Source organism: Lepidochelys kempii, chromosome 24 (genome assembly GCF_965140265.1).
Source record: "Lepidochelys kempii isolate rLepKem1 chromosome 24, rLepKem1.hap2, whole genome shotgun sequence".
NCBI classification, from domain to species: Eukaryota; Metazoa; Chordata; order Testudines; family Cheloniidae; genus Lepidochelys; species Lepidochelys kempii.
Window position 1 is genome coordinate 3,746,987 of NC_133279.1, and position 15,601 is coordinate 3,762,587.

Genomic DNA, 15,601 nt, shown 5'->3' on the forward strand with positions numbered 1-15,601 from the left:
GGGGCCAGGAGCAAGGGGTGAGACACAGCCCCTCCTGCATCGCCCCTGACGCCCTCCCCGCGGGGTGACGGGGTGTCGGCTCCAGCCCAGGGAGCCCGAAGGGAAACAGCAGCCGAGGCCCCAGGGGGCGCGTCCCGCATCCCAGCCTTTCGGCCCCCTCGCCACGGGGCGCTAACCGAGGCTCCAGCTCCCCGAGACAGCGCTCCCCGTCCCTGATCTACCTCCAGGGCACCTCCCGCCGCTGCTCTCGCCTGTGGCTCGGCCGTAGCCCCTCTCCCCGGCCTCAGGCCTTACCTTTGTGGCAATAGTCATTGACGTAGAGCTCCAGGTCCTCGGCCAGCTGCTGCCACAGCACCAGGTAGTAGGTGATGTTCCCATTGCGCTGGCTGGGCGGCTTCCAGCGCACAATGAGGTGGGAGGAGGAGTTAGACATGGAGAGGACGTCCCGGGGCACTGTGGGGGCTGGACACCGGCATTGCAGAGACAGCTACGTTAAGCCCCAGAGATCCAGGGCTGGATCCACACACACACCCCCTGGATCCAGGGTGTGTGTGGCGTGGGAGGGATGTGGAGCCCCCCTGCTCCCTCTCCCGGCTCCACCCCCCCACCCACACCCCCCCCCCACTTTGCACCCTTGTCTGTTATGGAGCCGCCTGCACTGACCTCCCCGCAACCACCGTGGCACCCCAGGGGCTGGATCCTGCTGGGCAGGGTCCATCTCAGCACCCCCACTCCTGGCAGAGGAGCCTGCTCAGGCCCTGGCAGGGAAAAAAGCCCCCTTCAAGGTGGGGGAGGCCCATGTTTGTAAAGTGCTCTAGTAGCTATTCAGGCTATGGGGCTATTTACGGGGGATTCAAATCTAGGATCATCAGCACCAAAGCCCAGACCTCCCCCAGTTAAGTGAAAGGAGCAGCTCTGTTAGCTGGTAGCAGTATTAGGCTGTTACCCTCACTATGCACCAGCCCCTAGAAGGGCTGTGCATGTTTTCTAAGCAGCAGCCCACTCCAATGCCCCCCCCATGGCCACCCTCCTACCTGCTGGCATGGTGCGGACGTACACCACCTCGCTCTGCGCCCCGTAGTTGCGCCCCTCCTCGGCCGTGGTCAGGGTGATGGCGCGGACAAAGATGGCATACTGTGTCCAGGGCTTGAGGTTCAGCAGGGCCACCCCCGGATCCTGGTCGTTGTTCAGCGGCAGCTCCACGTCGACCACGTTCCAGCTGTTGGCCCCGCAGGCATCCTGCCCCACGTACTCGGTCACGTTCTGAAAGGGCCTGGCCCGGAAGATACGCCACCCCCAGGGGTCAGTGCACAGGCCACCTCAGTGAACCCAGCCCCTCTCCCCTCCCACACGCCCGCTGAGTTTCCCAATGATTAGGGACATTCCTGAAGCACCAAGGAGCTCAGGGTGCGGTTACACACCAGATGGGTGGAGTGGAGCCCTGCCTCCTTATGCCACTGGCTATTGTGGCCCCTTGCAGGAATTATTTCCCCTGCCTCTGAAATGCATGCAACCACCTCTGGGGTGGAGCACGGCAGCTGTTTTACAGCCTCACAGCAATGCTACACAGCAGTCTGGAACCACACACAAAGAAGCAGGGCGGGAGATGGACTGGATTGACCCAAACTGGAACTCTGTCCCCCTGTCAGCTGAGCTAGCCCAAAGCAGAGCCATGTTTCCCAGCCCCAAACATGCAAAGCAAGGCTCCGATTTGTGCAGCCAGAGGGTCAGCAGCATAGCCCTAAGTGAGCTGCCCCTGACCCTGTCCACCCCCTCCCAACCTCCCTCAAATCCCAAGGGATATCACGGAAGAGCCAAGTCTGCCAATGCATCAGCCGCTGGCCCGGGTGCTTGGCAGGACCAGAACCGTCAACGCTGCAGCACTTGAGCTAAAGGAGTCACGTCACCCACCAGCGGCAGTAGTAGGTTGTTACCCGCTTGGCTTCCAGCCACATGAGGGGGCGGTGTGGCACATGCTAAGGGGGCACAGCACGGCCAGGAGCTGGGCGGCCGGAGGAAGGGGGGACACTTACGATTCCCTGTAGTAGACGATGAAGCTGAGCAGATCGCGGTACTCGGGGGGCCGGTAGCGCTCCCACTTCAGGAAGATGCGGTCGGACTCGGTGAGGTTGGAAACGAAGCGCAGAGTCTGGGTCTTGCCTGTGATGGAAGCAGAGAGCATGGGGGGGGGCTGCGTGGAATAGGGCCTCAGAAAAGCTTGCGGGGGCTGCGGGTCGCTCAGGGGGACTGCAGGGAACAGGGCCTAAGGGGAGCTCGCGGTGGGGGGTGGGTTGGGGAACAGGCCTGTAGGGAACTGGTGGGGGGGGCTGCAGGGAATGGGGCCTGAGGGGAGAGCTCCGGAAGGGGGGCTGTGCTGCGTGGCGTCTGGGGAGAGGCTATGAGGTGTGAGGCCCAGGTCCCAACAGTTCTGTGCTGCCCGCTTATAGGGGTAATCGCAGCCCCCGCTAGGGTCCGCCCCAAAGCCCAGAGCAGCAGCGGGAAAGGCTCCCACGGACTGCGGCGGCCCTGGCTGGGAGACACTGGAAAGGCTTTGGGGCGAGCTACCCTTTGGGGGGCCAGGTAGTGTCTTGTAAATGAAGACGGGGCTCGAGGACGCAGGTTATGATTTTGTTTGCCATGTAACCCTGTGTTCCCAGCAGTGCAACTTGCTACCCCTTGACGCACGGTCCTTTGTTAAATCAACTTCTTCTTGTTTGTCCTCGAAACACAGCGTAGCGCTGGGCATTAAGCGGGGCTGTGGTCTGAGGCATAACGGGGAAGTTGGTGTGTACGGTGCCTTGGGAGCAGAGGGTCTGGGAGCGTCCAGTGGATCAGGGGCAGGGCTGGGCACTTCTGGGGAATGCTCGGGGGACTCAGGGGTGGGGGTCCCCAGAGGGGTGGGGGCCTGCAGAGGCCTCTCTGCTGAGACTGCCAAGGAGAGAGGAGCTGGGGGGACACTGAGACTCACCCAACTCGTGTCACCCATGGGTGTGCTGGTCTGGATCTAAGACAGGCACCCACCCAATCGCCCCCCGAAGCCCCCGATTAGGGTTTACTGAAAGGGAGGGGGTGGCTCTTCTCTGAGCCCATCCCTTAATGTCTCTCTGCAACAGCCAGGGGCTGGAGGTACCTTGCTGCCCGGTGGCTCCAGGCCCCCCAGATGGCAGCACGGGGCTCTCAGCAGCCACCCCAGCAGACGCTGTTGGACTTCCCCGCTCCCTCCCTGCTCCCAGGGCTGCAGGGGTGTTACGAGCCCCAGCCGGGCCCCCGTGACTCACAGGAGGCTCTGTCCCCGTTGGTGCGGGGATTGATCTCGGCCTTGTTCTGCCGGCCCTTGGTGCCCGTCACCTCCTCCATGCGGTAGATCTCGGACAGGCAGAGCTTGGGGTTGAACGCGAAGTACACCTTCCCCACGGGGATGGAGAGCGCGTGGTGGCTCCAGTCCCAGAGCTGCTGCAGGTTCTGGTTGTCCAGGACGTAGAGGGTGTAATTCCTGAGGGCAAAGGGAGAGGCGGCTGGAACCATGGGGCTGGGATTGACTCCTCAAACAAGGGGGTTCAAACACACACCCACAAGCGTGCACACACACCCAAACACACACTCAGCTCGCTCACACCCACAAGCGTGCACACACGCCCAAACACACACTCAGCTCGCTCACACCCACAAGCGTGCACACATGCCCAGACGCACACACAGCTCTCTCTCACACCCACGAGACAGATGCACACACCCACACACAAGTGTGCACACACACCCAAACACACACTCAGCTCGCTCACACCCACAAGCGTGCACACATGCCCAGACGCACACACAGCTCTCTCACACCCACGAGACAGATGCACACACCCACACACAAGTGTGCACACACACCCAAACACACACTCAGCTCGCTCACACCCACACAAGACAGATTCACACAGGCACACACACCCCCAGAGGTGCACTCACAGCGCACAGAATTGAACGGACATACAGACAGACGACGCACACTCCCACCCACCCGCCCAGAGCTCTCTGACAAGCTTCAGCACCCGCACTCACAGCACCCCTAAACCAGACACACACGCTCGCACAAACGTGCGTCCGTGCACACACACACGTTGAGGTCTCCTAGCACAGAAGCACGTGAACACATGACACAAAGCCACACACACACACCCCTGCCAAGGTCTCTCACACATACACGGGTGCACGCACCCAGACAGATCTCTCTCTTTCTCACCCCTCCATGCTAGACCTGAATGCAAGCCACGTTTTCCAAGCAAGGGATCTCCTAGTGCCCTGGGCAAGGCTCTGTAGCTGCTTCCCTAACACTACATGTCCTGCCCTCTGCTATGCAAGAGGAAGGGGCCTCTACCCCATAGCTGGAGACGCAGGGGGACTGGCACCAGTGGTGGGATGGAGGCCACCAGACGTGGGAGACTTTGGAAGCCCAGCTGGACCAGGAATCCACCATGCACGTTGAGCCCGATGGACGAAAAGCTCTGTAGAAGTGCTAAGGGTTATTTATTAGTAGCCAAACAGGCCAAAGCAAAGTGGAGAAACCGATTGCAAGGAACATATTGTTGAAATGAAGTCACTCTCAGGGGGAGCAGAGCAGCTGATGCCGTGCACCGCGGCGACACTGCACAGCGATCGCTCACCCAGCGTGGAAATGCGGCCACCTCTGGGGCGGAATGCAGGCAACTTTCCCCTCCGTCCCCGTGGCAACAGCAGCCCATGGCTGGAAGGGCAGCTGCAAGGGAGGTATCCAAAGAGCCCAGGCGGTATGACATGAAGGCAGCCTCTGGGGGATCTGCAGCCCGGGATGCCTACAGATCTATTTCCCCAGTACCTTTTGCTTCGCCGAGGTTGCTCTGCAGGGGCCTGTCCCAGTAGCCACAAGCAAAGTTACATTGAGCATCTGGTAAAAGCTTGATGTCTGGCTGGGCTTTGCAAGCGAGAACATCTCGGCATCCTTAACTATTGATTATTTCTTTTCATGAGGCAATGTGATAGGACAAAGGCTGGGTGTCAGAACTGCTGGGTCTTTTCCTAGCTCTGCCACTGACTTGCTGTGCAATCCTAGGCAAGTCGCCTCTACCCTCTTTGTGCCTCAGTTTCCCCTGTCTGCAAAATGAGGGGCATGATCCTGACCCTGACCATGTGAGTGGCTGAAGGGGTTGAGATAGGACCAGTGGCTACACCCTGGCTGGAGGCATCATCACCCAGGCCTCTCACCCATCCACCATGGAGTCCCCCCGGATGAGCTTGAGGTTCTTGAAGAAGGACAAGGAGACGAGGGCAAAGGAGTGCTTGATCTTCAGGAAGCCCGTGATGGTCTCAATGAGGCCCAGACTGCTCTGCAGCTCCGAGGCCAGGTTATCTGGAAGGGGACAGGGAGAAAGAGCTCCTAAGGCACGGGCGGCGGCCAATGGAGATTCCCCACCTCAAAGGCCAGATGGAGAGGCTGGAGGGATAGGGGGCTGAATGGGACACACACACAGATCTGGGTGTCTATCACAGACATCTATGTCCCCCGGTGTGCTTCAGCCACCCCGATGCCAGCCCTGCACTCGGACCGTGGCGGGCAATTCACAAACGAGCCCCATTACCAGGTCTGGTCTGTTGGTCGGACTGCAAAGGAGGGAGCACGGGCCGGTGCGCCGAGCATCCTGAGTTCTGTTCCCAGTTCCACCGCTTGCCCCTTGGCCCCCCTGCAGAGGCTGCCAGCGTGGTCAGAGGGGCATTTCCTGGTGGGATGGATGTGCTGGGAAGTGGCATGGGACCCGGGCATCAGCTGGTGGTCGAAGGCTGGGTCTAAAGGGGACCTGTAGGGGACGGGTCCCCCAGAGCCTGCCCAGTCACCCCCGAGCCACCCGGCTACCCCACAACTGGAGATGCGGTGGGTCGGATACTGAATGGCAGGATCGATTTGGAAACCCGGCTGGTGCTGCTCACGGCCGTGCGCTAACACGTGGGGGAGGGGAAGGAGGTTCGAGGCAGGTGGGGGTGTTTGCGTGGGGGCTGGCACATCTGGCGTGGGGGGATGGGGGGCAAACACTCACAGCCCCTGCGGATGTTAACGATCAGGTTGCCCTCGATGTAGGTGCAGCCGGCCAGCTCCTGCGCCGCGCGGGTCGAGTCGATGGTCTTGGTGCCCACCTTGCACTCCTTGGGGCACAGCCCCTCACACTTGTGGCAGAAGATGCTGGAGAGGAAAGGAAGGAGCAGGAGGGGGAAAGAGGCAGGGGCAGATTTGTTAGTGCCCCATTGCCCTGAGAACCCCCCCCCCATGCAATTCCATGTGGGGAGGGCCACTGCGGGGACAGGTGGGATGCGGGGGGGTCACTGCAGGGCATATGGGATCACTGTGGGGGCAGGCGGGATGTGGGGGGATCACAGCGGGGGATGAGGGGTCACTGTGGGGGCAGGCGGGATACAGGGGTCCCTGCAGGGCATGGGGGTCACTGTGCGTGCGGGGGCAGGCGGGATGCAAGGGGATCACTGCGTGGGCACGCAGGATGCGGGGGGGGTCACTGGCGAGGATGGGGGGTCACTGTGGGGACAGGCCGGATGCGGGGGATCACTGTGGGGGTAGGGGAAAGCTGCAGGGGCAGGTGGGATGTGGAGGGTCACTGCGGGGGATAGAGGGTCACTGCGGGGGCAAGCAGAATGCAGGAGGGGTCACTGCAGGGTATGGGGGGTCACTGTGGAGGCAGGCGGGATGCAGGGGGGTCACTGCGGAGGCAGGCGGGATGCAGGGGGGTCACTGCGGGCGATGGGGGGTCACTGCGGGCGATGGGGGGTCACTGCGGAGCCAGGTGGGATGCAGGGGGATCACTGCAGAGGCAGGCGGGATGCAGGTGGGTCACTGCGGTCGATGGGGGGTCACTGTGGAGCCAGGTGGGATGCAGGGGGGTCACTGCGGAGGCAGGCGCGATGCAAGGGGGTCACTGCGGGCGATGGGGGGTCACTGTGGAGCCAGGTGGGATGCAGGGGGATCACTGTGGAGCCAGGTGGGATGCAGGGGGGTCACTGCGGAGGCAGGCGGGATGCAGGGGGGTCACTGCAGGCGATGGGGGTTCACTGTGGAGCCAGGTGGGATGCAGGGAGATCACTGCGGAGCCAGGTGGGATGCAGGGGGGTCACTGCGGAGGCAGGCGGGATGCAGGGGGGTCACTGCGGGCGAAGGGGGGTCACTGCAGGCGATGGGGGGTCACTGCGGAGCCAGGTGGGATGCAGGGGGGATTACTGCGGGGGCAGGCAGGATGCAGGGCTGCGGGGGGGGGGGGCGGGCACAGCTCGGCCTCAGCCCCCAGGGAGAGCCGCTCACCTGCTGTCGTTGCGTGTGTACCCCGAGGGGCACTCGGACAGGCACCCCTCGTGGTGGATGACGAACTCAGAGGCCTCGCGGGGGTTCTCGGACACCTTGCGCAGGCTGGCGCAGTACTCGGCCGTCACGCAGCGCCAGCCTTCGTACCGGTAGGTGCGGGCCGGGCAGGAGGCCAGGCAGTGCCCGTTGAAGTGGAAGTGGCGGCAGGCCATGCAGGCCCTGCTGTCCCACGGCCGGCTGCAGCCTCCCAGGCACTCCGGGTGGCAGCATTCCCCGGCGGTGGTGCACGCGATTCTGCCTCCGCAGGGACACACTGGGGTCACGAGACAGAGAGCGACGCGAGGCTAGTCCATTTCTCCCCCGCCCCCGCGGGCCTCCCTGCCCCATGAGAGCCGGACCAAGGTCTCGGCACCCTGGGTCTGTGCCCAGCCCCTGGAGCCGTGCGATCACATCACCACCTCAGCCTTCACAGACAACAAATTTGTCACCGTCGTCCTTTTGAGGGCAGCCCAAAAATGGGGCCGGAGTGCAGGTTGTGTAACCAGCGTGAGGATGCTGCCCTGACTATGCGGAGAGCCTGAGACCCTTGCTCGAGTGAAACTGAGACGCTTGCCTGAGTCTGCAGAGAGCCTGAGCCAGTAACTGTGAGAGGGGTGGAGCTGCCCCTTTTCTTTCAATAGAGCACCAGCTCCAAGCCCCTCTGCTCTGACGGGCCCTGCCAAACCCACCACAGCAAGGGGGTCTGTGTGGGACAGGAGAGGAGGAGTGCAGCAGGCCTGCCCCCGCCCCCCCCACATTCTCACCTAGCCGCTTGGGTCAGTAGCGCGGGGCCCTGCTGCAGAAGACAGGCGATTCCCCTGCCACTCCAAAGGGGCAGAACCACAGCGCAGGGCGGGGCCACGATATGTCTCAATCCAGTCCTCACCCCAACCCCGGTTTCCTTCCACAGGGTGCCTCACAGCACCCATTCCATGGGGACGAATTCCTCTCGCTACATGGCTGCCCCTAAGGATGGCTGGCAGTAGTTCCCATTTCCCTCCCTAGGCCAGTCTTCCTGGGCAGACTACATCTCCCATGATGCTCCCTTTTAATGAGGCAAGGCAGTGCATCATGGTAGCAGCATGACTGCAGTGCATCATGGGAGATGAAGTCCACCTGGGGTGCCCAGCCCATAGAGGAGATTGGGGGCACAAGGCACCCAAACTACAACTCCCATGAGGTGCCACTGCAGCAAAATATTTAGATTTTCAGCCAAAATATTTCATTCTTGGCCAAAATATTTCAATTTCCCACTGAAATGTCTGGTTTTGTGTGTTCGGTTTGTCAATTAAAAATTAAAGATTTCCACCAGAAGCAGACAACAACAAAAAACTGTAGTTGAAAGCCCAATTTTTCACTGAAAAAGTCTTGATGCAAAATTTTCAACCTGCCCTAGCCACCAACTTCACAAGCAAATCACAAAGGGAAACTGAGGCAAAGAGCCTATCGGCCGAGGGCCTTTGCCTTTCATGAAAGGCACCGTGTGTGCTCTAAAGTTCCGTTTCCAAGGGAATAACTTCCTCCAGTGGCCAACTTTTCCGTCATCTCATTTGCGTGATTACTCAGTGTCTCGGAAGGGCCAGCGAGTTGGCTGCAATCCAGAGTGGAAAAACACCAGTGGGGTCAAACTGGGACAAAGGGGAAATTTGGATCTAAAAGGAAAAGGGACGTTCGCCTGTCGGAAAAGCCACAGCTGGGCGGTTACGCAAATCGGCTGGTGCTGGATATGGCGGGGGTGGGAGGGCCAGGAAAAGAGAATGAGACAGACGGAGGGAGACTTTGCTGCTATGGACAGGTAGGGATAGGTCACCATTGGAAAGCTGCATACCCTTAGGGGGGTCAAGTGCTGGAGCTGCTGGATGCATGTGGGTTCAAACCCCTCAGGGGCGCAGCGTTCTCGTACCGCTGCCAGGTGGGGCCTGGGTTCTAGTCTCTGTTCTCCCACTAAGTGGGTCCTGGGCAAGTCATTTTGCCCTCTCCCCGCCTCAGTCTCCCGCACTGGAAAACAGGGCTGCTCATGCCTGGCTCAGGCCATTACCCTTGTGCTGCTAAAACAAGGCGTCCCTGGGTTTGGATGAAACGCCCAAGCTTCCCGGCCTGGGCACAAGGAGGGATGGCTACAGGGTGTGGTTGGGCAAAGGTACCACAGTGGGACTCAATTTTTAAAGCAGCAGATATCTGAGTGATGGGGTTGCGGGGTGGGGGGGTTCATGGGGACAGATGGATAAAGAGGTGTCTCTGGGGATGGATGAATGGAGAGGTGTTGGGGGGATGGAGGGATGCATATGAGAAGGAAGGAAGGGTTTGCATGGGGATGGACAGATGGAGGGGTTCATATGAGGACGGATGGAGGGATGCGTATGGGAGTGAAGGAAGGAAGGGATGGATGGATGGGTTTGTGGGGGGGTGGATAGAGGGGTGCATATAGGAAGGACAGAAGGAAGAGAGAGGGGGATGGATGGATGGATGGAGGGGTTCATATGAGGATGGATGGATGGATGGATGAATGGAGGAGTGTAAGGGGGAATGGATGAATGGAGGGGTGGTGTATGGGGATGGATGGAGGGGTGCATATAGGAAGGACAGAAGGAAGAGAGAAGGGATGGATGGCTGGATGGGGCATGTGGGGATGGACGGAGGAAGGGAGGGGTGGGGGAATGGATGAATGGAGGGGTGTGTATGGGGATGGATGGAGGGGTGCACAGGAAAAGGAAGGAAGAGAGAGAGAGGAAATGATGGCTGGGTATGCGGGGGGATGGACGGATGGATAAACGGATCACTCCAAGCTGGTATGGCAATCCCTACACCGAGCTGAGCCCAGCGGTTCGCTGGCGAGGCTTGCGGTGGGAACGGGTCAGCTGGAGATGCAGCCCTGTCCCCGGGATGCAACAGCCGCAGGAGGTTACAGGGCTGATAAGGATCGGATCTGTATTTACAGTGTATATTTCATTACGAGGCCTCCTGTTTACAGCAAACGAGCCCGGGTGGGTCCCGTATTTACCCCACGGCTGGGGAAACACGGCAGCTGGGAGCTGGCCTCTTCTCAACAGGATGATACAAAGCAGATCCTATTACTCCCCATTGTGCGCCCGTTGAGAAGCGCCCCAGCTGCGTGGAGATGCGGCGCTCTGCCTGCTAGCGCACAGCAGCCATCCGACGCCCCTTGCCACAGGGATTTCACGGGAAGTCTCGGGGTCTGTCTACCGGGTTTCAAAGAGGGACACGCTACAGCAGCAACACCAGGGCAGGGGGTCTCAAGTGGGGTTTGGACCAGTGCCGCTATATACACCAGGAGAGCTGCCCTGGTACAGAGACCTCCAGTGTAGGCAGCCCCCAAGAAAAGGATCAGAGCAGACAGCATCCCTGCTCTGTCTGACTCAAGCCAGCTGGTTAAACCGGACCTGCTAGGTCATTACAGGTTGGGATGTTTTTCATAGGCACCTAACTCCCTTAGGTTTCTAATGCCCATTGACTTTCAGCTCCCTTAGGCACAATGGAAAAACTGAATCCTCGTGAACCTCAAACCCCAATCAGAACTTTGACAGGTATTCAACCTCAGAACCTGGATCCGGAATTGAATCTGGATCCACATTTTGCCAGTGATTCACCACGACCCCCCACCCCCACCACCACACACACAAACACACACTTATAATGTGCCAAAACCCAACTCCTGGATTCCAGTTTTGGATTGTTCGAAATCCAGGCCCAAATTCTGTGACGTGAGTCCCTGTCTAGTTTAACACTTCAGTGGGGGAGAGGGGGCAGCTTAGCTATGAGAAAGGGAAAAATCTCACCTCTGGGCCCAGCCCAGGTCATTAGATGCTGACGGTTCATTCAAATGGAAGGGGCCAGAGAGGGGAGAGGTGGGTTAGGAGCAAGGTAGATCGTGGAGTGATTATGGGCAGTTTAGACCACCTGGAAATAGGTGTTTGCGGTATACAGTGCAGCTACGAAATTGCGATGCTTTTTGTTTTCTGTATATTGCCCCTTTAAAATTTCTAAGCAGCAGCTATTCTGTTCTGGAAGTGGCTGCAGCTTGTTACCCGATGAGACACACACACACTGTGCTCTCCCCAGAGAGACTTTACTTTTGTTCTTTCTTGCCATTGGTTTTGCCCCTTGATCTAAAAACAGTCATTTGAAGCTAAAAGTTAATACTTTTCCCTCTCTGTTTCTGCAAACTGTGTCAGAGCAGGGCACTTCTGTGAGCTGCTCTCCAAAGCTAGTCCACTAAACGCTGGCATGCCATCTTCCCTACTTATCTCAGTGACTCTGATTTATTTGTTCCCCCGATCCTGCCACCTGTCAACTCAGGTGGTCAGCAGACGACACATGCTGGAAGGATTATCAATAACAGTGCCAGTGAAATTTAAATAAACAAACTAACCATTTTCTAAAAATAGATGTCCTCTAAAAGGTGTCACACCAACAGAATGCATGAAGATGTGGTCAGTGCAGGATGTGTAAAGAGGCTCATTCATGTAGGAATCACTGGGTGAAGGTCTCTGGCCTATGTTATGCAGAAGTCAAACTAGATGCTCATAGTAGTCTAGCAAGTCCTAGATATTAAGACTAGGGTCCACCTAACCCAGTGTCCTGTCTTTCCCAGTGGCCAGCACCAGATGCTTGAAGGTCCAAGAAACCCCCTAATGGACAACAGAGGGAGAACCCGTTCACATGGGAATTTTTCTTCTTAACCCTCTCAACTAGCATTTGGCTAACATGATGGTTTACATCCCTCGTGCATTTTTATCCTCTCTCGTATAACCATGAAAACATCCATTAACCATGTGCAAATGTCCAGTCCCTATTCTGAATCCTGCTAAGCTCTCAGCCTTGATGACATCTAGTAGCAGGGAGTTCCACAGGCTAATTACACTTTGTGCAGCATTTCCTGGGATCAGTTTTATAGCGGTTGCCTTTTAATTTCATTGAGCACCCCTGGGATGACAGGCACAACCTACGCCTGACTTTGGCACTCAATGGCTATACCGAATTCTTGCAAATAAAATCTTGAGGCTGCACCACACCCTCACCCTCTACACGCAGATTTTGTCCTGATATCGCTGTGTGAGTTAGAGGTGTGATTTTTTTACTGATCAAGTTATACCAGCACAAGCCTTAGAATGAACACAGTTATACCAGGATAAAGGTGGCTAGGGTAGTTTATTTCCCTTCCTCAACAGGAATAGCTATAAGCTGCATGCAAGCACCTTCACACCTGGATAATCCACACGACAGCCAGGTCTACACTTACAATTTACACCGGTCAGGGGTGTGAAAAAACATGCCCACCCCAGAGATGTAGCTCTGTCGAAAAACCCCCTAAATGCAGCTTTGCAGACAAGCGAGCCTTTTGGTCGGCGTAGCTAACACTGTCTGGGGAGGTGATGTTCCTACACCAGCAGAAAAACCCATTCTGTTAGCTAACGCTGAATCTACCCATGGGGCATAGGCTCTGTAGTGCGGACATGGCCCAAGGGGTGTTTGTACCATTTTAACTACACCGGTGTAGTTAAAACAGCACAACTGCTGTGTGTAGACAAGCTCAGTTTCTCTCCTATACTATGAATGAAAGCCTGACAAGCACCTCAGAGCTAGAGCAGGGGGGCCACCTACCTTTCTGGCAGTAGCTGGATGTCCAGCAGCGGTACTCCAGCTGCCCACTGACGCTGGTCTGGACACAGGGCTTCTCCACGTCCAGGATGCCTGGGCACACGTCGGCACACTCCTCCACCTGCTTGTTGCCCACAATGTAGTTGTTCTCCACCGAGTCGAGCAGGAGCAGCCCCCAGTCGATGGTGGAGATGTGGCAGAGCTCCTGGTTGCGCTCAATGCGCACCAAGCCCCGCAGGATATCAGTCAGGCTGTGCAGGCCGATGTCCCTAAGGTGGGGCATCTCGAAGATGACCAGGGCATAGTTGAAGAAGAGGCTGGTGCCCCGGATCACGGACAGGTTGGGGAAGAGGTCACGCAGGCTCTCCAGCCCGTAGACCCGGAAGAGGAGCAGGTACTCGGTGATCATGATGAGGCGGGGGAAACTGAGGCCGCGGAAGTCCTCGGCGGCGGTGGTGAACATGAGGAGGATCTGCAGGTTGCCCTCAATGATGGTGCAGTTCTCCAGCTTCTGCAGCTGGGAGACATCGTTGCGGATGTCCATGCTGCCGCAGACTGGAAGAGAGTAACACAAGGCATGAGCCCTCCTAGCCAGCCCAGGGGTTAGGGCCTTGGCCTAGATTTTGGGGAACCTGCCTTCAATTCCCTGCTCACTTAGACCCAGCTTCTCACCCTTTCATTTCAGGTTGGGTCAACAATAGTTACTACGTCCTTCTGAGCCACTGCGGTGCCACATGGAAGATGTAGTTCTAGATCTCTCATGCTTCCATTCTCCCCAAGGGACACTGCTCCCTGACAGGACTGCATCTCCCATGATGCACCACAGTTTCCAGCTGTGGCTGAATTGCCACAGTGTGTCATGGGAGATGCAGTACAGCTAGGGAGCAGGACCCATAAAGGAACATGAGGGCATGAAGGGCGCAGAACTACAGCACCCATGAAGCACTGCAGTGGCTCTGGTGGCCGTAGCAATTCATGTTGACCCAAAAGAAAACATTTAGACATTTCCAAATGAACACAACTCTCTTTTCTACAAAGTTTTGATATTTTCACTTTTTGTCCTGATTCAGCATGAAAAAAAACCAGTCAAAATCCCAGAATTTCTAACAGGATGGAAATTCTGTTTTACTCTCCGATGCAGCACTCCGATGTGTGCTAGGAAAGCAAAACAGGGACCGTTTTAAAATCGATTTAGTCCAACCCAGCAAATAACTGAATGCAGTCGCAATGAGAATGATGGATAGATAGATGTGTAGACAGATACATACATACAGATGGAGACAGATAAAGTGAGATAGATAGATAGGCATGTCAACAGAAAAGTAGACAGATAGATACACATGGTGGCAGAGGGTATGTCTACACTGCAATGTAAGCCCAGGGTTAGGGGGACTCAAGGCAGCTGGCCCGTATTAGAGAACCCAGGGCTTGAACATCTACATTGATTCTTAATGGGTTGCTAGATTAGATGGGTTGCCTGTTAGTTACTTCCCCATAGTTTCTCAATGGAAGTTTCCAGCTTCTGCTGGGCTTCCACTGATTGCCTCACCTAGCACTCCACACAGTGGGGAAGGGCTGGTACCTCTGGGAGGGAGGGATGGAAAATCACAGCGACCAAAGGCAGGTGCCCTTTGTAACTTTCCTTCAGGCAGACAAACCTGCAAGGAGAGAGGGACTGGGCCACCCTAGCACACACTGGGACACTCCTGCCCAGGGGAACCATGTCCACATGTGATGGCAGCTGGATCAGCCAGAAGGACAGACTCCCGGGGAGAGAGATGACCCCTATGTGTTCCTTCTGCAGGCCGAGGTGCATTGGGAGCTCCAGCCAGGTCAAGATGAGCCCAAACCCCCTGGACAGTGGAAGATTTGTGCACCAGCTCCCTCCTCTTTGTATCGCGGTAGCATGTAGATGATCCAGCCCTATAGGGCTCTGATCCACCAAGACCAGAGCCCCATTGTGCAAGGTGCTGTGCATATGTGTCATACGGGACGTTCCTGTCCTCAGAGAGCTTACAATCTAAAGATACAAGACAGGCAAAGGAAGGGTGATTATCTCTGGGTTACAAATGGGGGAACACCCATTTAAGTGATTTGCCCAAGATCAGCCAAGCAGCCGGTGGCAGAAGGATTGGAACTCAGCTCTCCTGGGCCTTAGGCCAGTGCTCTAACCAAAGACCAACCTTCTTCCCTAGAGTCTGCTGTTGGCACACCTCTATAATCCAGCCCCACATTTCCCGCCACCCAAACCTTGATGGGTGCAGATGGTTGTAAAATATGACTGCACAGCATGGTGGTAACATATAAGACAGTGTGGATCGGTGGTTAGAGCACTCAGCTAGGACACTGGAGACCTGGATTCTATTCCCAATTCTAATGCTGGGTGATTTTAGACAAGTCACCCTCTCTGCCTCAGTTTCCCCACCTGTCAAATGGGGATAATGATACTGACCTTCATTGTAAAACGCTTTGCGATCTACTGATAAAGAACAATATGGCAATATTATCATTATATGCTGAACCAAAGGCCCAGGTCCAAAGCCACCTGAATTTTGGAGATAGGTGGGAGTGGTTTGAAATAAAGATCTGAATTTTGTGGTGGTGGCCTATACCTGTACAATG

General features: G+C 56.9%; 1 protein-coding gene across 3 annotated transcripts in view; it reads right to left on the reverse strand.

Annotated features, from left to right (window-relative positions):
- INSRR (insulin receptor related receptor) overlaps window positions 1-15,601 on the reverse strand; it is a 40,196-nt gene that overhangs the window by 16,172 nt on the left and 8,423 nt on the right. For all 3 annotated transcript variants that reach the window (XM_073322749.1, XM_073322748.1, XM_073322750.1), the window contains exons 2-9: window positions 12,983-13,534; window positions 7,322-7,634; window positions 6,054-6,196; window positions 5,227-5,371; window positions 3,279-3,493; window positions 2,034-2,160; window positions 1,035-1,273; window positions 295-462 (exon numbers count right to left, since the gene is read on the reverse strand). In XM_073322749.1, coding sequence (XP_073178850.1) covers window positions 295-462; window positions 1,035-1,273; window positions 2,034-2,160; window positions 3,279-3,493; window positions 5,227-5,371; window positions 6,054-6,196; window positions 7,322-7,634; window positions 12,983-13,534 — 1,902 coding nt within the window. The remainder of the gene's footprint in view (window positions 1-294; window positions 463-1,034; window positions 1,274-2,033; window positions 2,161-3,278; window positions 3,494-5,226; window positions 5,372-6,053; window positions 6,197-7,321; window positions 7,635-12,982; window positions 13,535-15,601) is intronic.